Raw genomic sequence first — 24991 nt, 5'->3', positions numbered from 1 at the left:
GGAAGGATCCAGAACTCCATTTTAAGGAGTTAGCTTAGCTTAAACAGTGGGGATCATTGGAAACATACATTTCAGAGTTTCAGAAACTTGCAGTGTTAGTAACAGATGTATTTGAACGGAGGATATTGGTTCTATTTATGGATGGGTTAGCTGATCCGTTGAGAGGGTGGATTAAAGCTCTCAACCCTCCCACTTTGCAGGAAGCCATTAAGAAAGCTCGTGACATGGATTCCTCTTTAGCTTCTAAAAATAAATTTCAGGCAAAGAGTTTCCCTTCGAGGAAAGATAAGGACATGAAACCTTTCCATAGAGAGCCTCAGCCACCTAAGGAAGAAAGTAAGAGGTTGGACAATGAGACACTTAATGATCTTAGGAAGAAGAAGCTTTGTTTTCATTGCAAGGAGCCTTGGGATTTGTCACATAAGTGTCCATTGAAAGCAAAATCTAAGCAGATGGAGTACTTTTCAGTTGAAGAGTCAGTGGATGGAGATTCAGAGCAGTCATCAAAATCAGATGGAGATGATGATAATTCTTCACATGAGGAAGCACGTAGTGATAGCACAATAGCTCAGCTTTCCAGTATACAGGAGGCCATCACTTTCAGAGTTAGGGGAACTTTGGATGGACAGAGAATTGTGGCACTCATTGATACAGGGGCAACACATAACTTCATTGATGAGAAGTTTGTGTCATGCAGAGGGCTACATATAGAGGAGCATAGGGGATTTAAGGTGATGGTTGCCGATGGCTTCAAAATCGACTGTACCAAGAAGATCTCCAACTTGCAGCTTCGTTTGGGAGATTATGACATGACAAGAGATTTTTGTGGTCAACATTGGTGATCAAGATATGGTGCTTGGGATGAACTGGATGAAGTCTCTAGAAGAATTCACATTTAACCTCCAGAAAATGGAAATGAGGTTTGAGGCAAATGGTAAGAAGATAGTGCTCAGAGGTTTGTCAGATGGGAGAGTTCAAGTGGTGTCACTCAAGCGGATGCAGAGTTTCTTTAGACATGATCAAGTACAGTTGGCAGTAGAGTTCAGAGCAATGCTTGAGATGACAGAGCAGCATGAAAAAAAGTATCCACCTAATGTACAGGAACTAATAACCAAACATACTAAGGTGTTTGGTGAGATACCTCCAGGGAGACCCTCGGATAGGGGAATCGAGCATGTTATTGAGTTAGAGGAAGGGGCTAAGCCAGTCATCATCACACACTACCGCCATCTAAAGAGATATAAGGAAGAAATAGAAAAGGCAATCAAGGAGTTGATTGACATGGGGCACATACGGCACAATGAGGATCAGCAGAAGCTAAACAATGAGGATGTGTATTGATTATAGGGAGCTAAACAAGAAGACAATCAAGAACCGATACCCTATCTTGCACATCGATGAGCTTATTGATGAATTGCACGGTGCATGCTACTTCTCTAAGATTGATTTGAGATCTGGCTACCACCAAATACGGGTTAGAGAGGTGGATGTGGAGAAGACAGCTTTTAGATGCCACTACGGACATTTTGAGTTCTTAGTCATGCCCTTTGGGTTGACTAATGCCCTCGCCACTTTCTAGTCCTGTATGAATAGAGTATTCAGAGATCACTTGAGGAATTTGTGTTGATTTTTTTTGATGATATACTGATATACAATCGTACTTGGGAGGAACATTTGAAGCATATTGATGCAGTGCTCAGCATTCTAGAGAGGGAGTCATTATATGCCAAGATGAGTAAATGTGAGTTCGAGATGACAGAGTTGCTCTATCTAGGGCATATTATTAGTGCAGGAAGTGTTCGGGTTGACCCAGACAAGATCGGGGCCATTCTGGATTGGCCACCGCCGAGGAACACTTCACAACTCAAGGGATTTCTTGGGCTTTGTAGGTTCTACCACAGATTTGTGAAGGGATTTTCACAGACACTTACAGATTTGACACAGAGAGACAGTTTCAAGTGGTCAGAGAGGGCTCAGGATTGTTTTGACAGGTTCAAGGAGCTGATGAGTACATGTCCTATTTTAGCCATTCCAGATTTCACCAAGCCTTTTGAGCTGCAGTGTGATGCCTCGGGAGAGGGCGTAAGAGCTGTCCTCATGCAGGACAAACATCCCATCGCATATGAGAGCAGGAAATTATGAGGTGTTGAGAGAACTTACAGCATCTATGACAAAGAAATGCTAGCGATCATGCATGCACTAGCTAAGTTCAGGCAATACTTAGCAGCGAGCCGATTCACAGTAAAAACAAATCATAACAGCTTGAAACATTTCCTTGGACAGAAGGATCTCAATGACAGGCAACAGAAATGGGTGAGTAAGTTATAGGCTTATGATTTTGACATAGTCTATGTCAAAGGGAAGAAAAATATTGTCGCAGATGCTTTATCCAGAAGGCCTCATTTGCTTGCTGTTGGTATAGTCATGGACGATTGGAGAGAGTTGATCTTGGCAGAGTATGCCAAGGATAGTTGGGCATCTAGTGTTATTGAAGGAACTATTCAGGATAGTCGATACACTGTTGTAAATGATTTGATCATCTACAAGGAAAGGATTTATTTAGTGCTCGGGTCTGCTATGAAGCAGAAGATTTTGAGGGCATTTCATGATTCACCATTGGCAGGACATCCCGGATTCTTTAAGACATATCGGCAGGTGAGAGAGTACTTCACTTGGAAAGGACTCAAAACAGAGGTGCTTCAGTTTGTTAGGGAGTGCCCAGTGTGTCAGCAGAACAAACAGGAACATTCCTTTCCATGTGGTTTACTACAGCCCCTACCTATACCAGAGAAGAAGTGGGATAGCATTTCCATGGATTTTATCATAGGCCTTCCAAAGGCACAAGGTCGGGATTGTATTTTCGTTGTGGTAGACAGATTGATGAAATTTGTAAATTTCTTTGCGATTTCATCCACATATTCAGTAGTACAGACAGCAGAGCTATTCTTTCGAGAGGTATTTAGATTACATGGGATGCCATGGAGCATAGTCAACAACAAGGATAGTAGGTTTATGAGCCACTTTTGGCAGGAGTTGTTCAGGTTGTGTGGAACAGAGCTAACTCCGAGTACCAGTTACCACCCCCAAACTGATGGGCAAACAGAGATAGTGAATAAATGGGTTGAGGGGTACCTTCGAAACTACATTGCAGGAGAGCAGAAGGCTTGGGTGAAGTGGCTACATCTAGGCGAGTACTGCTATAATACCTCTTTTCATATGTCTATTCAAATGTCCCCTTTCATGGCACTGTACGGGTATGATGCTCCTAATTTTCTGGATTTGTTATTTGGGGACAGTAGGGTGCCTAAGGCCAAGGATATTTTGCAGGAGTGTCAGGACATTATGCGATCCTTGAAAGAAAATTTGCAAAAGGCACAAAATCAGCAGAAGCAATATGCTGATCAGCACAGGGTTGAGAGGTCTTTTGAGGTAGGAGGCATGGTATACCTCATGTTACAGCCGTATAAACAGTCCTCTCTCAAGAAGAGTGGAGCAAAGAAATTGAAACCACGCTACTATGGACCATTCAAAGTAATCAGGAGAGTGGGCGAAGTAGCTTATGAGTTGAAGTTGCCTGCAGACAGTAAAGTGCATAATGTGTTCCATGTGTCACGCCTTAAGAAGGCATTGGGCCACAATGTGGTGCCTTCAGTAGTATTGCCACCTCTTGATGATGAGGGAAAGCTTATCTTGGTTCCCAAAGCTATACTTGACTCCAGGGAGAGGGTGCTTCGTAGGCGGATCATCAAGGAGTACTTGGTCAAGTGGAGGAATCTACCAATGGAGAATGCTACTTGGAAAAATGAGCAGATATTACAGCATCCAGAGTTGAAATTGCTTGAGGACAAGCAATTTTGGGAAGGGCGGACTAAAATGTCCCCTTTTTAGCATTCATAGCATGATGTTGTCGTTAGCCTATTTCCCCACGGTCCCGTAGGTTAACCAGGGCATTAAAGGGACTTAGAGGCCATTTGGCCTAGATAGTTTCAGTTACAGGTCTTTTTGAGGGGTTTTGAGGCAACTTTGGGCATACTTACTATTTATAGTAAGTCATCTTGGACATGGTCGGACATCTAGTGGCAACGGTATGTCGATGGTAATTGTTTAAAATCGACAAGAAGACTTGTTTATCATTGATAAGATTTGTTATGCATTGATAAAGCTATTTTATAAAGTTAAATTTAAATATTTAACTTTATTAATGCATAGACTATAGTTTGTGGGAAATATTTAAATTAAAAGAGTCCCCTTTATTTTATAACACATTGAAGACATAAGTTACATAAAGGGAGTTATGTTTTATCCCACATTAAGAAAACGAAGGATTGAGCTCTTGTGAGAACACTATAAAAGAAATGGAAGAGCTTCTTTTTAGTATGCTTGGATGAAGATTAATGTTATGTTGCTAGATATCTGATTATCGGGCTTGGAGGACGGAATCCCTCTTTGCTAGCATTCTCTTCACTATTGAAAGACACAGTCAGGAGGATTAACGATGTTCCCAAACATAATGGGTTTCATTTAGTGTTTTGCTACAGTACGAATGAATAGTGTTTTGCTACAGTGCGCATGAATAGTGTTTTGCTACAATGCGGATGAATGGTGTTTTGCTACAGTGCGCGTGAATAGTGGTTGCTACAATGCGCATGAATAGTGAATTTGCTATAGTGCATGAACAGAATTTGCAACAAGTTTATTGTTTATTCTTGCTGATTTGGGGGTTTGGAAAGCTGCCAACTACATCTGCAAAAATACTACAGCAACTAATTCCAAGTTTCTTCTGTCAAATTTAAATACTTTTGCATTGTAGTTGTTGAATACGAGACTGATATTTGTCGCAGCATGTTAAACAATTGTATGAGCACATTTACATGGCAAAAATCAATATATAATTAACAAATAAGAAGTTTTAATTTTTCCTATATATTACAGTATGTGTGCCAAGTGTTTGACAAAAATGCTATGTTGAGTTATTAAGCAAATTAATTGATATCATAAAGTAGCTTGCAAGTTTCTTTATTTGGGAAAAAAATAGGGGAGGATACTACAACTATAGTTCTACCTAAATTCAGCCAAGGGCGGAAATTTAGGTAATAGTTATAGTTTGAAAGTGTAAATGAGAAGCTTCTTAAGTGAGAGGTGTTGGATTTATATCATCTGCCAGATATCTTCTATCTGATTATTGCTCAAAAGGAACCCCAAATACTTTCATAAATATACACATGTATGTGTGTGTGTGTGTGTGTGTGTGTGTGTGTGTGTGTGTGTGTGTGTAGATATGAGAGTATTTTAATTGACTATATTAAACTGATTTGATCTGTTCAATCTCTGTACATATGCAGCGATCATATCACAGTATGAATATGATTCCATTATTCACTATTATCGTGAGCCACTTCATTATGTTATATCACTGATTAAGATCAGAAGTTATGAATTGCTAGATACCAATCATGATCGGATTTCTTGAAGCACCAAACGTGATTTAGTATAATGGATCTTAACTAATGATTAAGGATAATTGTTAAGAGTCGTCTCATATAGAGACATGACCCTACATGCACAAACAGCACGTAGAGTCATGTCTCTAAATGAGACACAACCTCTAAATCCTTATATTTACATAGTGGCACGATCATTTGGAAACACATGCTATTACCAGCAATCTGAATACTTATATCCACCTGTAATTAAAAGAAGAAAGCATCAGCATTATTCATTGAAGGATTCAAATACAAGATATCAAGATTCATTTCTTGAATGATCTAGTTATATCCTCACTGTGATAAGTATCAGAATTAGAGCAGTCATATCTGAACATAATTTAAAGAATAAAGTTCTACCTTTGATCTTATTTTCCTTAACAAGAGGTGTATTGAAGAAACTGATTTGTTTTTTGTGTTATAAATACGACTCCATAAAGAGGATCGATCCATCTCCATTTGCTTATTGTTTTCAGTATATTCTCTTGCTTGTGCGGGTTTGGAGTTGAAGAAATTCAACAACTGATTCCTCTCTTCTGAGCACTTTGAGCCATTGCAATAAATGGTGAATTGTGTGTAAGTCTGGTTCTTAACTGTGCATTCAATTTGATACTGTTGTATAGTAAACTGAATAGGTAATTCAATCTGATTTTGGTGTCATCACTGAGGATACAAATCTGCAATTATTTCTGCCTTCTAGTCTGTGATTACTACGTTCTGGAAGGTGAATGTGTGTCGAAAGTTGCCATCAGTTATACCTGCAAATTGGCATTGGTTTTTATCAACTACTCATACCAAGTTGGGCGGCGATTTTGACTGTGTTGGTGTGGCGAATGGGCGATCAAATTCTCCAGCCGCAACTATCATTCTTGGATGACAATATTGGTGTTTCCTTGCTGTATGAACCCACACATTTGAGTATGAGATTTAGAGATAACGTGGGCCTTTTCCATGCTGGCCGTGTTTGGCATTCCTTGTGGTGATTGGCCCTCAATCTGGGCATTGTTAGTGAGTTGGCAATTGGGCTTGGTCTTCTTAAATGACTGCTGCAAATTGAAGTTTCACAGCATATACAGGTTGTTTTCAATTCCATTGTAGTTTTTGAATTGTTGAGCAATACATTGCAAAATCATATTTGCAAGAACTTGGCATTGTTAGAAATAGATTATTGCAGTATTTAATTCAGTACTTCATAACTCTTGAAAAATTCAAAAAAGGTCATATCTCAAAAAAAAAAATTGCAAAACCAAGAAAAACACAAAACACGTCTTCCAGCATTGCTAGTGTGAGCCAATAGGACTCTTACATGTGTTCTCTAGGAACATGATTGCATCAAAACTACTGGAACTTATCATACAAGTTTTGAATTTTCTCAAACTCTCTAGCTATTTGCTGGTTTCTATTGAATCCCTTATGATCAAATAGATAATGATTACCTTTAAAACAGATTTAATGTGAAGTTTTTGCCACTTTATTGTGAGATCCACTTGCATCCCTTTATTAATGGCATTGATCTCTACTAAATTATTAGTGAAATGTCCCAATTTTTCAATAAAGAAGGCCAGAGATTTATCTTAATTATACTAGTGTTGGGAGGTTGGTGCCTCTGTCCCCTCTACGTGGAGTAATGTTCAGCATAGACCGATGGATTTGTGACACGTGCTTTACCGCCTCTTGTAGATCCTTGTTTGTGGCTATTGTGGCATTCATTGAAAGCTCTAGCTTTTGGTGTAATGACAACGGTGATTCCAACAAGTGGTATCAGAACGCTAGGTTACGGGTTCAAATCCCTCGGGTCATGCTGAGGGGGGGATTGTTGGGAGGCTAGAGCCTCTGTCCCCTCTAGATTGAGGTATTTTTCAGCATAGACCAATGGATTTGTGACATGTGCTTAATCACCTCCCGTGGATCCTTGTCTCTTGTTGTTGTGACATTCATTGAAAGCTCGAGCTATTCGTGTAACAGCAACAGTGATTCCAACAACCAGTACCTCCCATACTAACCTACCCCGATTTGCCTCTTGAATGAAAGATAAAAAAACATTGTTAGTTGTTAGAGAATTGTGAAAATTAGTTGGAATTTTCTCTAATTAGTTGTTAGGTAGGTTCATTTCTGTTGTGAATCCCATTCCATAAATATGTAGTTTGATCAATGATTTTTTAATGAAGATTTTCCCTTGTTCCTTAATTATATAAGCATTTTGTTTTGATGATCTGCAGATCATCTATTAAAACTTTAGTCGATATTGAAGCACCGTCGATATTCAACTTACTATACCCAAAAGGAGGATGTGTTCAAGGTCTGTCCTTATATTTCCTTATAGGTTGAAAGGTAGGCATTGTTTAAGTACTAGGCTACAAAAAGACTCGTTTACATAAATGTTTGAGTGAAAATTTGAGGTAGACAAATCTTATGCTTAATAGATTCAACTACATTCATTTGATCTTCTCCCAAACATGGCTAAGATACATTCTATCTCTGTTAAAATGTCTCCCGCGACCTGGTATCTCCCACGACCTACGACCTCGCATTTTTCTGCCGTGACTTTTCATGGCTGCCGTTAGCTCTTCTCCCTCTTTCCTGTTCATAGTAGGATATCTCTAGCGTGTGTGTTTTTGGTTGCAGAGACTTGACTTCCGTCATTGCTAGGGTTTTGTTTTTTCTTGTGCTCGGGTTCTCTTTTCCGTCGTCGCTCCTAGTTCTTTTTGCTCCTTCGTGTGACACCTTCTCCTTCTTCGGCCATGTGCGGGTGTCTTTGTTTCAGGCTTGGTGTTGTCATGTGTTCCCACAGTTTCCCTCTGCACAACCTATGTGTTTATGTTCCACAGAATTACGGTAACAGATTCACATGCATCTACTTGTCTGATGCATTTTCTCTTGTTATCATCTAGGGTTTGAGCGCTACTGTATGTGGATTGTTGTTGTGAATCCGACTGGCCATAAGGTTTTTATACGGCTCCAAATAATGCCTACCGGTGATAATCAAACCATCACATACCACTGCTTATGTGATCGGGAAAATGATAACATCCTACTAAAAGAACAAGTGTCTGAATTGACAGCAAAAATTGCGAGCCTCAAATAGTCCATAGAATCGAACACCATGAAGATTCAACATTTTTCAGATACTTTCATCTCTAAAACAGCTGGGTTAAAATCCAACATAGAGGTTGTCATTGAACAGTTGGACAAGATTGACAAAATCAAAGAATAGCAGACTAAGATGGCAACCATACACTCTTCTCTAATTGCAGAAATGGAACAGATGGTGAAATCATGGGCTTCACTTTGCACCAATACTGATACCACTACCCCAAGGCTGAGTATAGACAAGATTGTTCAAGGTAAGATTGATGACGAGCGGGTTCAGCGGGCACGTGAGCTCAACTTGCGTGTTCGTGGTCTTACACCCACTTCTGACCCTGCTGCTGCTAGAGATTCCTTTCTTTCTGATCAATTTGGTATCTCAAACATTACCTTGAATAATTGCTAGTTTGGTACGGGGGACATCCTTTTTATCAAATTCTTCTCTTTTCCAGATAGGCTTTGTGCCCTTAGAGCGAAGAGAAAGTTGTTTTCTCTCCCCTATAAAATATATCTGGACAAAGATCTTACTAAGGCACAGGTTATAGAACTCAAACAGGCTCAGGGAATTGTGGCAGATGCTAGGCGTGCTGGAAAATGGGCTGTTATTAGGAATCTTAGAGCAGTCGTTCATGATTCTCCTCCTAATGGTTGGGTAGAGAGGACAACCTCCAAACCAGCATGACGGTCCCGACAGCAGTCTGACAAGAGGAGACCTCCTCTTCTTGTCAATTGTTGGAATGGTAATGGCTCCTTATGGTCATTACCTGGTCTTTTTCAGGATGCAGTGGGGTCGTCATATATTTTGGCCGTTACTGAGACTCACGAGAGCCCTATGCGCCCTCTTCCAAGTTATTTGGTTATCAGTGGCTGTCAATTTGCAGGGATGAGGTCCGGACTTCTAGTGGGGTCCGTGGGTCCAGGGGTGTTGCTTATTTGGTTCGAGATGATATCTTCAATGTTACTTCAGTTGTTCACTCTAACGCCTATGCTAGATTTATGTGGGTCCGAATTGGTCAGCGGAAATATCAACAGAGAGATTTTTATTGTCGTTTGTTATTTTCCACCGACCTCCTCTCCTTATGCCATTCATGACTCGGGGAATGGAGATCCCTATTGTGATCTTCGGGAGAGTATTTCACAATTGAAGGCTTTGGGTGATATTATTATTCTTGGAGACTTCAACGCTCGAACCAAGGATCTTCAGATTCCTTTACATGATTGGGGCTCTGATTCGAATTGCACTTCTGAGTTAGATCCGACTACTGTGGGCCTGCAATACACCTCAGAGGATGTTCTTGGACTGCTCTCAGTTTATGGCCATCACCTCTTCCAGCTCTTTGAGTCTTCTGGGTCATTGATTTTGAGCAGTTTATCCTTCCTTCCTGGATTGGACCTCTTTACCTGTTAGCCGCACTGTGGTGGTGTGAGAGTTTTTGACTATGTCATTTCCTCTCATTCCTTCATTTCTTCCATTCACAGTTTCACCATTTCACATCTCCCCTTAGCTAATCATGCTCTTCTTAGCATTTCTGTTTGCATTTCACCCCATCTGTCTCCGCCTTCGCTCTGCCCGGCTAGTATCGTCTCCCTCCCAACTTGCATTCATTTCCCTGAGAGTGATGGTGAGCTTTTTACGTATCACCTTAGGAGATTTCTGACACCGGCTAGCTTTAATAAGTCACTTGCTGCCTTTGACATGTTTGATTCACTTGCCTCTACCATCTGGGATTCTGCTCTCCTTTCTATTCCCCACCATTCCCCTTCCTCTCTCAGAGCTAAGCGTCGCAATACCTGTCCATGAATAAATGGTTTGATGCTGATTGCAAAGCTTTCCATCACTTTGTTTGTGTCACCTTTGAGGCTCAGTCTCCTGCCTTCACCCATCTATGCCTTTCGTACCTTCGTTTTCTTCGTCGTAAAAAACGTTCCTTTGCCTCCATTCCGTGCAGAACCCTTTGCTCCACACTTATTCAAAATCCCTAGATCTTTTGGCATACCCTTTTCCCTCGTTGCTCCCCCTTGTTCTCCACTCTTGACTACCGCTCTCTGACCTCCCATATCACTATGCTTTACAACATTCTTGGGCAGCCACCTCTCCACTCCACTCCACCTCCTTACTGTCGTTTGTTCAGCTACTCAAGTATTATGGAGGCCATCAAATCTTTGAGATGCAGCAGAGCAACAGATGAAGCGGATTTCCAAGCAGAACTTTTCAAACTTGGTGCTTCAGTTCTTGGATCTTACCTTCCTACACTCTTTAATAGAGTGGTTTGCACTGGGTTTCCTGATTCTTGGTCTAGACATGTGGTTTACCCTATTCACAAGTCTGGGCCTGCTTCTGATTCGGGTAACTATAGAACTATTATGATAGGACATACTTTTACCAAATTTTATGCCACAGCTCTGAACACCATTGTATCTAGTGAGCTTGATAGAAGAGGTTGTAGGGCTAAAGGACAAGCTAGTTTTTGGGCAAACTATCAGACTATGGATCATGTGTTTACACTACGGGCTACCATTGAGGAGGCTAGACACCGCTCTCAAAAGGTCTATTGTTGTTTTGTGGACTTCCGTAAGGCCTTTGATTATGTTCCTAGGTTGGCTTTGTTTCAACGGCTTCATGAGATTGGGATCTCAGATATGTTACAGACTGCTATTATGAGGTTTTATGAGAGGGTAACCGGTAGGCTCAGGACTCCGAAGGGCTTTTATGATCTGATTCAGAGCACCATTGGGATGAAGCAAGGTTGTCCTCTTTCTCCTACACTATTTGGTTTGTATATTGATGAGTTGAAGGATTTCCTTTTGAAATCCTCCCAATCAGGAGATGGTTGTTATTTGTATCAGGTCTTGATCTCCATTCTCCTCTTTGCTGATGATATAGTTCTCTTGGCTTCTTCTCCCAATAGCTTACAGAGACTCCTTGATGGTCTGGCTTCATTTTGTGTTCAGTGGCAGCTTGTGGTCAATTTTTCTAAGACACAAGTTATGGTCTTTAACTGTTTAAAGACCTCTCATCTTCATTTCTTCTTTTAGGGACAGGAGGTTGAGATTACTCCCTCTTATATGTATCTTGGTGTAAAGTTCTCAGGACCGCGTTTTAGTTTGAGACCTGCTATTCAGTCCAAAGTCAGTAAGGGTATGGGTTCCCTGGCTTTGCCGGAGAGACAATGCTTCAGGCATCATTTTCAAGATATTTCTTCCAAGTTGTCCCTTTTTGACTCCTTGGTTCATCTGACAGTTCTCTATGGTTCAGTTGTTTGGGGGCCTTCTCTTATTACTTCTGATTGGGCTTCTATTGAGCAGGTTCAAACGTAGTTGTTACGATGTATCATTAGATGTCACAAACTCACCCGTCACAGCATTGTCTTGGCTAAGTTTGGTGCTCATCCTCTCAAACTTGTCATCATTTTTTACTTGATTTGGTTTCTTCATCGGCTTCGTGGTTGTATGGAGATGTGTTGACCGGCATAGATACTCTCATCTGGCATACTATTCTTCAGTGGAGATTATGAGATCCGACACTTTTGCTAGGTCTCGATGCTGGTACGCTCAAGCCACCTCTTTGTTGGGTTCAATTGGGATTGACATTGATCATCTTCCTCCTTATCAGTTTTCGCTGGATGCTCCTGCTCATCTTCTCCCCTGACGTTAGAAGTTGAACGAGCATGTCAAACAAGATATTTATACACACTACATTACCACTACCTAGAGTAATCCCCCGAGGGGTCTGCGACCTAGAATGGCCTTCTATGCTAAGCATTTTCTTGAGATTCAAGATGGTATTGTTGTTCGCCCTGCTTATCTCTATCAGCGCTGGAATCATGCCTTACGGTTTTCTCTGGGCTCATTTAGAGTTGGTTCTCATCGCCTCAGGGTTCAAACTGATCACCATATGGATCGGGCTAGTAGGTTATGTCAGTTATTGGCGGAGGTTGAGACTGAGATCCACTTCATATTTTGTTGTCCTCTTTACTATGAGATCAAAGGGAGATTTTATTGCCTTTTCAAAGACTATTCTTCTCTTTCGATGTTCTTCAGCTATATTGATCAGCGGTGTCTTGCATTTTTTCTTCAGAAGGCCACCCATCTTCGAGAGATTACCCTGCAGTCTTTTATTCCTCAGGGGCATACTTCAAATCACTCATTACCGCCTTTTTCTCTCCCTTATCTCCTCCACGGGGTTTGAAAAGGCCTTCCACTACTTCTCATTCCAAATCACTCAGACATTGTACAAGTCTCTCCAGGCAATGATAGTCATATAGCGGATCTTTACGACATTCAAAGGCTATCGATAGTTCACGAGTGTACCTCTCTATTACTGATTTCTTTGTGGCAAGGAAGGACCCTTAGTCCTTACCTTGTCTTCTTTATTGTTTGTCTCTGGCTTTTCTTTCTTCTCAATCACTGTTTGGTGCTTCTACTTTGGTCAGCTCTTTTGTTTATATTCTCAGTCCCATAAACCGTTTTGGTTTTTCGTGGACATTATTATTTTTATCTTATCTCCTTCCAAATGGCAGACCATAACATAGGTCAAAATTTCTGACCCTAAGGTAGATGGCTTGTCCTACTCAGATCAGTTATTCAAATTTAAATGACTAATGCTAACCTATAGAAGATTGAACACTCTAGATAAAGACTTCCGTAGGGGAACAAAAAACCACAATGCATCTTTGACAACAAGCACTTCAACAACATTGTCATCTTTCACAGCAACTCATCTCAGTGGCACTATCATCTTTGGTAGCAAGTTTGTGCATAACTTAGGCAACAACATAAATTCAGTTCAGCAATATAACTCTAGTGAGTCAAACTCTATGCAGAACACACAATGGATCCTTGCTAAGATGTGCCTGCCAAGTCATTCTTGGTTTCATGGCAAAAGGCAATCAACCAAGAGTTGGACTAAGGAGTTGTTCTTTTCACATGGAAAAACATCACAGAGGGCAACAAGATTTCTTGTTGATGGGGCCACACCGACAAGTTCAATCACTTCTCTAGGAAGAAGCACCTAGGGATTGGACATTGCACTTATGTGCTGAGCTTGAGGTGGTCCTTGTTGAATGGTGAAATGTTGAATGCCCCTCATGATTGAGGAATAGTACTCATGTTTAATAATCTATCATGGGAAAAACATCGTGTGTCCTATCTTCTTATTGTATTTCCCCAAATTGAAGTGTGTTCTAATTAGCTACTTGCAATCAAAAACACTTTAGGATGATCTCAATGCAATGCAATCGAATGTTCTTGTTTCTTTGGTTTTCAAATATGATGATCTGATTATGTGTGCCTCATGTTGGGATTAGAGCCTTCCAAGATATATGCAAAATTGAGATCTAATTTAATCTAAACTACTTGCATAAACAAATCTACATTGATAAGAACAAATAAGCTCTAACTAATATAAACACAAGACACAATGACAAAATCTAGCAAATTATTGAAATTTAGAGATTAATTGCCAACTCAAATAAATCTAATTAATTCTACTTCTAAAATAAGTTATTCTAAAGAGCATGATGGAACTTGTGTAAGATGCATTGTGTTCAATCTGCCCTTAGTGACTCGTTTTGTGCCAACCTTGCTCCTCTATTGTCTAGGGTGCTTCACTTGATTGATGGAAGGGGATAGTATGGAAAACTAGGCTCAAAGGGGAATAGAAGAATCCCCAATATTTGAGGTGTCAAAAGCTTCCAAACCTTAACAAAAAAGAGATGTTAAGATAGCATATGAATCTAGAGGCTACAGTATAAATGGAGGTAGGAGAACCTTAGCTTTAGGCCTTCATAAGGTAGGCTTGCAAGTTAGGCAATGACTTGGAGCTTTTACCAAAGCAACCAAAATACCAGACTCTCAACTCTGATTCTACCTCTCTTTGGGATGAGTAGCAAGCTTCTTTATATATGCTCAAGAAATTCAATCAAAATTACAATTGTGAGAAGCTAACTAGTCAATCAAAAGCATGATTTGGGGGATCTTGAGGGTTAACCAAGAGTAGGGGGATCTTGAGGGTTAACCAAGAGTAGGTGGATCCTAACACAAATGAACTACTCGTTAAGAGCAAAAATGGTGGAAAAATGGGTAAAAGAAAAATACTTTCCACCATTTCGGACCAAAAGCTGGCTTGTTTTGAGATCTAGGTTGCCCAACCAACCTTGGATGACATATGGGTGATCCAGACGATTTGAATTGATTTGGGAGATTAGAGAAGCAAAATACGGCTCTTGCAGGTATGACTAGCAAAAGGTTGGTACATGAGGCTAGGGAGGAAGAGATAAAGAGTCTTCTAAAGGACAAGCAAAAGCTTCCATCAAGACTAGAAAGGTAGAGAAAGGGTATTCAATCATTCCATGTGGATCATGAGCTAAATTTTCTGATCCTCATGGGCTGCCATGTTGGCCCATACAGGTTTGGGAAATTACAGCAACAAGGATGACTTTGACAACAAAATGTGAACGATCATTAAGAGGGATGATTTTGGTAATGTGTGTCAAACAGCTAGCATCATCTTCTGTCCAAATCAACCTTTTTAAGCCTCCAACTCTAAAACAGGGTCACATGATTTTCTTGATTGGTATTATTTTCCCAAGTGCATTTTTTCTAACACTTGGCAGTCATTAAAGCTTCATCATGATCTTGCTTGGAAATGGGTAGACCAGCGGATTGTTTTAAACAGATCTTGATTAAATTTAAATTGGCTCAACAAGAAGTCAGAGTAATTATAGGAGACAGCCAAGCAGAGTTAATAATTGAATTTGATATCTCAAATCATTATGTAGTATTTCGAACCAATGAATCAACACAAAAATATTTACAATTTTGAGGATGTGGATGAAGAAACGTGGGAATGTCTTTGATCTGAATCATGCTCTAAATCATGACCAAAGGAGAATTCAAGCAAGAAAAGGGAAAGACAGAGGGTAGGCCAAGAGGAGGAGGCGGCCAATCATCTAGTGTAGGCCATAGGGGAAACAGGAGAAAAATAGAGAAGAATCAGAGAAGAAAATATTATCCATTGTTGAGCATACAATATTCCTATGCCATTTTTTATTGTTTTTTAATTTAAAGGCTTTTTTCTCAGCATTTTTGTAAGCTTCGTAAGGCAGATAGCCATATTAACACCTTGGTTTTGTACTTGTTTAGGTCTAGTGTTTGAATGCTGTTTCTGCTGCTAGATTAAGAGGTCTTTCATTGACCCCCCTTGCTTAGACTACACCAATATCTAGGAAAAAACCAAACTTATATTGAAAATATCAAGCAATTTAGTCAAGGCTGGGGTACTTCAGAGACAGATGCGGGTACAGATATTTTCTCAAAATAGGAGACGGGTCTTTTGGGTACATCAATTCCTTTGTATATAAAATTTAATCTATTATAGAATGTCTGAAAATATGACATTGAATTTTCAAAACAAGAACAGTGATAAAGTTTACTATCAAAGATTAAGGACATAAGTTGAAGTGTCATACAATCATTATATCAAAGTTTCAAGCTGGTTAGTGATTACATATTGAAATAAGCTTGATAAACAGCAAGCCAATATGCAAACAAAAAACTGCAACAGAAAACAGAAATCAGAAATCTTAATCAAGGTCCTTAGCTATGATGCTTTCTACTGAGTACCTGGTATTTGGGTATGCATACCAGCGCCGGGTACACGTCCCAGAGGTGCGGGTACAAGTACCCATGCATCTATGAATTTAGTAGGAACCAAAATAATTTTGTGCCTCTTAAAAATAAGTACCAATAACATGCAAGAATATGTAAAGCATTTTATTTTTTGATGCAGATAAAATCTCCAGACTTACTGTATCCAGTATTCGAAATGAGAGCTTCTTGTTTGGAAAAATCACCTGCAAGGGATAATATTATAATAATGAATATCAAGCAGAACAACAAGAATGTTTTCTTAAACAACATCGGAGTGACAAATGAAAATTTAAAATTGTTCTATAATACAGTTCCGATTCTTATAACAGTGAAAGTGCAAGAAAATAACTAGCAAACCCTTTTGATATTTAAAATACTGACTTTAAGATCCGGTAGTGGAATCCTTTTGTATATTTTCAGCTGTAGGGTGGGAAAATCATCTCTCTTTTCAACATCTTTTTTGTCCATTGCCATAGTGTACAATAAAACTAATTCTTTGAACGCTGGCTCCTGAAATCATATCAGCATCAAGATTAGTAACATCCACAATATAAAATTTAGTATATATAATCCACAGTACAACATGCACACTTGTCCTTCTTGAAATGTGCTTCCTGTCTAGAACTTGGTACATTCACTGAACATAAGTAGTTTCTCTCATATATTTTATGGCATATGAACAGATTTTGTAGATCTATATGCATAAATCATGCTTTTACAACACAGAATGAACTGGATTTAGATTGTATCATATAATATGACAGAAAATTAACTGCTACCATGTGCAATTAAGAGTTAAATGATGTGCTAGAGATAAAACAAAAAAAAAATCTGGATTTTTACTCAGAATCTCAAGACTTGCTGCTTTTCACAGTAACCTATGCCTTTCTGAAAATATCACAACCGGTTACAATGCACAATTGAATTTCTAAGCAACAAGTACCTGCAAAGTTGAACGTGAAAACAGAACTGAGAATGCTGCCTGGATTTGTCTCCAGATGTCATTTCCACAAATTTCCTTTGTTGCAGGTTTCCAGATATCCTTTAGTGAGACCCTTGACAAAAAATTTGGCCTAAGGCATCCATTCCAGTCTTAGAAACATTGAATAGCTCAGATCTTGCACAATGAATTGACACTTGCTCTATGAACATCTTGACAATAATACAACAATGCTGTCTATCTAGAGACCAGAATAATAGTAACAGTCATATATCAAATGTGATTAATTCGGAGGACATGTATGATGTTTCTATTGTTTTGAGCTTTCATCCCTTATACAGTCCATGAGATCTATCGCTTAAAGAATACACAATTTCAAAATAGATTTTAAGCATATGAAAAAGGGAAGAAAGTCTGCAACCATATTAAAAGAATGCTTTTTGAGCAGAAATTCCTTTTATCAAGATTATCTATTACGAGATATTGAAAAGCAAGAAAAGTCGATAAAAGTGAAGAGGAACTGGGCATAATTCAACAAATTTGGCAAATATTAAAGTATAGGGTACAAAAGATCTCTGGATGATAGTGGTGAACATTTAGATAAATTCAACTGACTCTGCAGCATAACTTCAGAAATAAACAAGAATGAAGAACGAAATAGATTCAGAATGTCTTCCTCAAATATTTTGTATTTAAATTTTACCCCTTTTCATTCAGTCTTATACAATTCAATGAAATCCATAATTCTTAAAATTATTTTCTCAAGTGAATGCAATCAAAATTTAAAAAATTAGTTGACCTTAAATATGGGTCTGATGATGAACTGTAACTGTCAAGCATAACAGATGCTGCTGGTTGTGATGGAAGGAGGCCCATCCAAACAAGCAGTTTTCTAAGGAGCCTCCCACGAGAACCAGCTGAAGATAAAATACTTTCATACCGAGGAACTGCCTGTTGTGCAGCGAGATAAATTGGTAACTCATTTTCTGCTTCCATGTTTGATGTACAATTTTCTCGCAAAGGGCCATTCTGGTGAAAATTTCTTGATTGGTGTACCCTGTTTGGCCATAGTGGTTCTTCCAACCATATCTTAATTCCTTCAACCCATGTCTTTGCTTGTTCATTTTCTCCTAGGTCTTTCCATTTCTGTCACTTTCCACGCAGATAGTATTACTAAATAGTAAATATGACAAATAGCTCATCAGCTGAAAAAAAAAAATTAGTAGGATAACAAGCATGTTGACAAATCTCTCTTATAGACATGTACATAAACGCAGATGAAGATTTATCATAGATTTTCCATATACTAAAACAGCTGCAAAAGGTTATAGTCATTAAGACTTCAAAGCACGGTTATGGAATTAACCATGTTTTGTAGTTTTACATGCAGAAAAAAGGTTAAAAATAACTTTTGATAATGAAAAAAATTAGAGTACAACTTTAGTGTATGATATGTGGCTATTTTCTAAGATTCAAAGCCAAGATCAAAACCATAGAAATACAGCTCAGTAGCTGTAAAAACAAACAAGTCCATCAGGAGGTTCAGAATTAAGAGTAGTAAAATCCAACTTATTCCAGAAGCCCAAAAGAAGATTTTAATATCTAAAACTGATACAAAGACTAGTGCTATTGCTATCATATTTTCCAGTACTACTGCAAAAAAACACTAAAATACTGGAGCAGAAAAATCAATGCATGAGACTCCCATGTCTATATCTTAGTTGTCCAATGCTGTCTCACCTTGTTCAACAATCATAACTACACCCATTAATAAATTAGCCAATAGCCCACAGGAATTCCACTCCATCTGCTTCCACAATACCAATTTACTCCTTTGGGAATGTTGTACCCATGTGAAAATTTCATACTGTCAAGTTTCAAGTCGAAGTGAGTGTTCCAAGGAATCCTAAGTGAGAATATGTTACAGGTCTTGTTTATTCTCCTTGACTTGTCATCCTTTGTCCTTTTCTAATCTTCATAGTGTTTTAGAATTCAGCAATTCAAATAGTTCCCTGACGTGAAGAAGGATTGATTGCTCCTGAAAAATGGACTGTAATGCCTGCAAATTTTTAGTGCCTATTTCAATATTATTCAGCTCAGTGTCCTATTTTATTTGTGGTAAGCCTTCTAGAGATATTCAAGACACTTTGATTCACTCTTACTATTTTTGAAAAGTCACTTCGATGTTTTGCTCATACTTACTACTTACAGTAAGTCATCAGGGTGATTAGTTGGCATCATATCTATATTTGGAAAGTGGATGGATTATTCCCATTAGTTGATATTGGCAATTATCATGGGTTTAATAATTTAAGTTAAATTACTAAAATTAAAATCAAGTTTAACCAAAAGAACATTCATTATATTAAATGACTTTATGATATGATGACTTAAAGTGGGTTAAAGAGTATTTAAGTCATTTTCATTAAGTGACTTTATGAAATGAAAATATAAAGTCATTTTACTTCACAAGTAGGAATTAAAGCTAAGGGTGATTTATCCCACATTGAGCATGGAGGTTCACTTGGAGTTTGACGAGTTTCTGTAAATGAACCTTGTCTTCTTCAAGCACATGTCATGAGAATTTTATATGGAAGCCATTTCTTCTTGTTGCTGAAAGTCGTTGACTGGTTGGTTTCTAAAGACAAAAACCCTTAAGAAGCTGAAAGTTGATGCAAACCCAGACCTTCTAAGTTGAGTGAATTTATGTCAGACTCCACCATTGGATTTAATGCAACAGTTTGGATTCATAAGTGACTGAGACTGTGACCATTTGAAGAGCAAAAATAGACAGATTTCTGGGCAATGGTTTTGACAGCGCATCACCAATAATGAGCAGTACACATTCATTTCACTAAAAACTGGTAATCTGTTCACAACACCAGATTGTGCTGCTACATAGACGCATGCATACACAAGAGTTTCACCTTTCAATGCATTTCATCCTTTTTAAGAGTCGCTTTACACCAGCATTCCTCTCTTATAGGGACATTTGAGTTCTAGATAAGTATATTTGTGCCTGTGATTTGCTGATAATAAGCTGCTCTGCTTTGTAAATTTTATATGCATGATTCCATCTATGAATGTGAAATTGAAAGTGGTCTGCATGTTTGACAAAATTACTCAATAGAGAACTTAGGTACAAGTTTGTTTCCTTATTATATTTGGTTGTCTATCAACTATTTGTTAAAATGACAATGAAGTGTTGATGCCATCTCCGGCTCTTGGGATTGCATGCAATATGTTTGTTATACTGTGAGAATTATTTTCAGAATTTTACAGCTGTGCAACCATTTGGTAAATTAATTGGATAAATAGTATCTCCTGCTGAAGGTTTATCACATGTAAAGTGTGTTTAAAATGTGTTTTTATGAACACGTGCAATATAGATGAAGGTCGGTACCAAGACTCAATCATAATCAATTTGAAAGGATTCGTGGAAACCAAGATCAGACATTACATACCAACTGTTTGACAAAATTACTTTAAGTGATAAATTATGAACTTTCCATTCCTACAAGCATCTGACCAAATGCCTACTTTATTAATGTGTGATTGGTGATGAAATTTTGGGTCAGAATTAGTAAGGAATCTTAAATGAACCAGGTCAAGTCTTAAGCTTGTTAATGTTGTAGCTTCAGTCGGATTGATTTAGCCATGAGATACATTGTTATGATTACTAGTTAATCATTCTGATTAGAATCATTTGACATTTACTATATATATATATATATATATATATATATATATATATATATATATATATATATATATATATATATATATATATATATATATATATATATATATATATATATATATATATATATATATATATATATATATATATATATATATATATATATATTAACAATTGTCTAACAGTTGCTAATCATAAATAATATATGTTAATGACTAGAGTCCCATGAAGGGACATGTCTGTCCTTGTCTCATTCGCAATATAAATAAAGAGAGATCACTGCCTTCAGGAAACACATAAGTTATAGGCAGTCCTATTAGATTTGCAGCAATCTTTACTCAACATGGTATCAGAGCAAGTTCAAATTTCTAGGGATCAGCATGACAATTTTAGCTTAAGAGTGAGATTTCAAGCTTATAATTTCAACAGATGGTTGAAAATGTTCAGCAGATATACAATCATGGGGTTATTAGCAGAGTTGATCAGATCGCAATGTGCCTGCAAGGAGTGGGACGTTTGTATTGGAAGATTTCAAATTATGATTGGTTCAATGGTTGAATAAACACATTCTTGTGTTCATCTCATGCGTGTTTGGAAATAACAGGCTGTGAAGTTCAGATCACAGCTAAGAGATGTTTTCGAAGGTTTTCTACCTATTTCATATAAAAAATCACTAAAGATAATGTACACTGGGTAACCAAGTGCCCGTCTTCCACAGTAACGAGGAATCCAAGGTTCTTGCCACAATTTTTCCAAGGGAGTCTTAGGTTTATTTTACTAGTCGCAAGGTATAATTGTCGACTTCTATTGGTTGGGGACAAGGAATCCAAGAAATAGGTGATAAATAAAGATCCAAATTACAAATCTTAATTTTCCAATCCCATCATTTGCCATTAGTAAAAGTTCTATCAAATCGAAGGAATATTTTGCAGAAGAACAAAAGATTGTTGGGTTGGCTCTCCAAAGAGCTGATTTTATCCATCATTTGTGCTTCTTAAAGCAACAGATAACTTTTTTGGGGAGGGGGAAGATAGGATTTGAGACTTGACAAGTTTAAATCCCTATTAAAAGCCAAAATTTTGGATCCCACAAAAGAATTGACTTGTATTTGCACAAGCAGATAATTGAAAAATTGCAATATTCCTCACAGTTCCTCCTCTCTGGGAAACTATACAAGGAAGTGAAGGTGGAAAATGAAAGAGAGACAGATGTTGACTTGTCTGGATAGAGGGAGACATTTTGAGGATGTTCATGCCATGCTATGGTTGTTGTAGTTGGTGACCAACATGATGGAAATGTTTCTTCATCGGAGCCACACACAATGAGTTTCTTTTGCATTTACTTCGCAAAAGCAATACCATTGGGAATCAAACAAAACACTATCCATCTAATAATAACATTAAAAGCAATACGAGTGCAACAATCAAATAGCTCCACATAGTATTTTTTTGGTTTTGGATCCGAAGAGCATGGTCATTTTCGTTCATCCCCTCCTTGGATATGTGGTGGAGCATACAGTAGGATCTATCCTTTTGGACATAGGGGTGGAAATGACGAAGCAGGAATTCGTTGCAGGGATTGTCAACCACAGAAAAATGGAACGATTCTCTGAGGGCTTTCAAGGAGATTAAAAGGAGGCTTGTAATTTCTGCTTGGAGGTAATGTAGAGCCTAGTCACAACATCGTCTTGAATAATACCAATAACCGTATTAAAGGGAACCATTGCACTAGCAATTTTCCTCAAAATGTCGAGGAAAGTTCCTGTGCTCACAGGCTTGATGAAAACCAAAATTCCATCCCAAGGGATGCTATTGGTACTGGGAACTCTACACTAGTCCCCAGCCAACCATGAGTGCTTGTAGCTCAAGAACAATTCATCAAGGATAGAAATTCGTAATTTGGATCAGTAGATTCGAATTCTGAACATGATAAACAATATTCCATGAATGGCATCTACCTACATGACAAAAAAAAAAACTCAATATTAATCACAACATATCGTACTACAATTGTGTTATCTAAACATGAGGATAATCGCCATTCAATATGTAGCAAGGTTTGATATCAAGGAGACCGGACTAGGTGACAACCTCTCACATAGACGAAGTAATATCAATAACCTTCATAAAGAATAATACTTGATAGTGTAAACTATCTATTGGGTGGATATTTGGCAACCAACAGTTTTTGGTAAAATCCACTCGCAAAATAGGATTACCAGCCACAGCGTGTGAGACAGAGTCTCTCCTACCTTAAACAGAAGGCTCCCCCTTCTCACCATTCCTTGGATCAACTCAAGGCAAGAAAGAAGTTGAGAGATTTGAAAGGGCATTACCAATATTCTTTCCTCTTAACTTTCAAAAAAGAATCCACTTAGTCACAGAGCGAGTAATGGGAAAGAGAAAACATTGAACTACACTTCTATATAGAGTTGTAAACGCTGATATCAATAAACTCACACTAACTCAAAGACTAGCTATAACTGTACAGTATTGGTTCCCAAAACCATAGATTGGAATCCAACCAGCTAGCTGTAACTGTACAATCTTGCCAACTCAATTCTGGGATATCCAACCAGTTAAGGCCAACTTGACAAGACCAATCAACTTGATTCGAGTCTTTCGCACTTTTTCGCTTTCCAAGGCCAAGGCGGGTACCTATCCTGAACAAATCACTTTAGTCCAAGATGCTTATGGCAGATTGGTTAGAATACAACTATAATGAAAGCTTCCAAAATGGCAAGAATTATAGAAAGCTTTTAACTTGCAAATTATAATATGAGAATAATAAATGAATATATGAACATTTTTAAAATAAGAATAAGTATGGATTAATGCAACAAATGAATCTATTAATTCTTCAAAGGAAAGATATGAAATAATTGCGAACATATGGATTATGAATTATGAAAAATATAATGATCAATGCCGAAATAAAAGGGCAATAGAGTCAATATTATAAGTTATTAGTACAACTTTATAAAATTCTACGCACATCAATTATAAACAATTTAGTAATCAAGATGCGACAGATCAAATATATGGATGCAATTTTAAAATAGTCTAGAATGTATTTTAACCCCTATGGTTCGGAGACAAACCATACATAGATTCAAAAACAATAAAATATTTCTCAATATCTATGATGTTCGATATTAAAATGCTATAACTGATACTATCCACTTATCTATGATATAAGTTATTGATAGAATTTAAAAATAATTATAAAGGACACAACTTGTAATATTTCAACTCTAAAGCTTCATGCAAAATAAAATAAAATAAATATCTCTTACTAATCATGCGGGAAATAAAATTGCATTGGAGACACTCCTTACAGATGATCCATCAATGTTGTTTGACTACAGAAACACATATAAATGTATTTACTCAATAATCCGAAATTCATAAGCTTAGTTCAAAAATCCATCTCTTTATGAATGAAAGAATATAATATATCAAAGTGCATATGGTATGCAATAATTAGGAAGAGTATATCAAATTGTATATGAATATGAATTGTCCCCTTCATTTTTTCTTACATCTATATTTATAACCGATGGAAAAGGTATTCACCCAACCATTGCACCTTTTCAATATAAGACTGATTGGTTATACTTAGTTATAGAGTTTGTAAGTAGATATTATGCCAATCAATAAATATTTTGAAACAAATAAGGACCTAAATTAGTGAGGTGTCACCCAGTGTTTCCATGTTCGATACCCACATAGGCTCCTTTGCATACTCATGCTTCCCTCACGCATCCACACTCAGGCTTCTAGGTGATTCCCATGAATGAATGAATGAACGATTTTAATAACGTCCACAAGAACCGAGCAGCCTATGGGACTACCTGAAAACCAGCCAAACGTTCAAAACCCTAGCTCTTTTGAAGTTGCTTCCTGAGATTTGTTCTTCAACAATGAATATCGACCACTAAGTTTGCTGACCTATCAGGCTGCGGATCCTCAAAAAGAGTAACTAGGTTGCCCGTTTCTAAAATATCCCCATATCTAGAGTGGATGTCATTGTAGGCAGGGCAGTCTAAGATCAAATGTCATTCTGTCTCCACCATTCCCATGCTACAAAATAATTTATGCCTTCTGAAGGTGACTCGTGTCTTTATTCTCC

The 24991-nt window shown here is 37.9% G+C and overlaps 1 protein-coding gene across 3 annotated transcripts in view; it reads right to left on the bottom strand.

Moving 5' to 3' along the window:
- Nucleotides 1-24991, bottom strand: part of LOC149531008 (DUF3754 family protein, putative (DUF3754)) — a 272285-nt gene that overhangs the window by 158202 nt on the left and 89092 nt on the right. For all 3 annotated transcript variants that reach the window (XM_089809608.1, XM_089809609.1, XM_089809610.1), the window contains 4 exons: nucleotides 17960-18306; nucleotides 17164-17293; nucleotides 16602-16730; nucleotides 16379-16423 (listed from right to left, as the gene is read on the bottom strand). In XM_089809608.1, coding sequence (XP_089665734.1) covers nucleotides 16379-16423; nucleotides 16602-16730; nucleotides 17164-17293; nucleotides 17960-18306 — 651 coding nt within the window. The remainder of the gene's footprint in view (nucleotides 1-16378; nucleotides 16424-16601; nucleotides 16731-17163; nucleotides 17294-17959; nucleotides 18307-24991) is intronic.

This window comes from Cupressus sempervirens, chromosome 11, assembly GCF_028749045.1.
Source record: "Cupressus sempervirens isolate cs-2001-9-10 chromosome 11, ASM2874904v1, whole genome shotgun sequence".
Lineage (NCBI taxonomy): Eukaryota > Viridiplantae > Streptophyta > Pinopsida > Cupressales > Cupressaceae > Cupressus > Cupressus sempervirens.
Note: the sequence above shows the minus strand (reverse complement) of the source record. Positions and strands in the feature narration are given on the sequence as shown.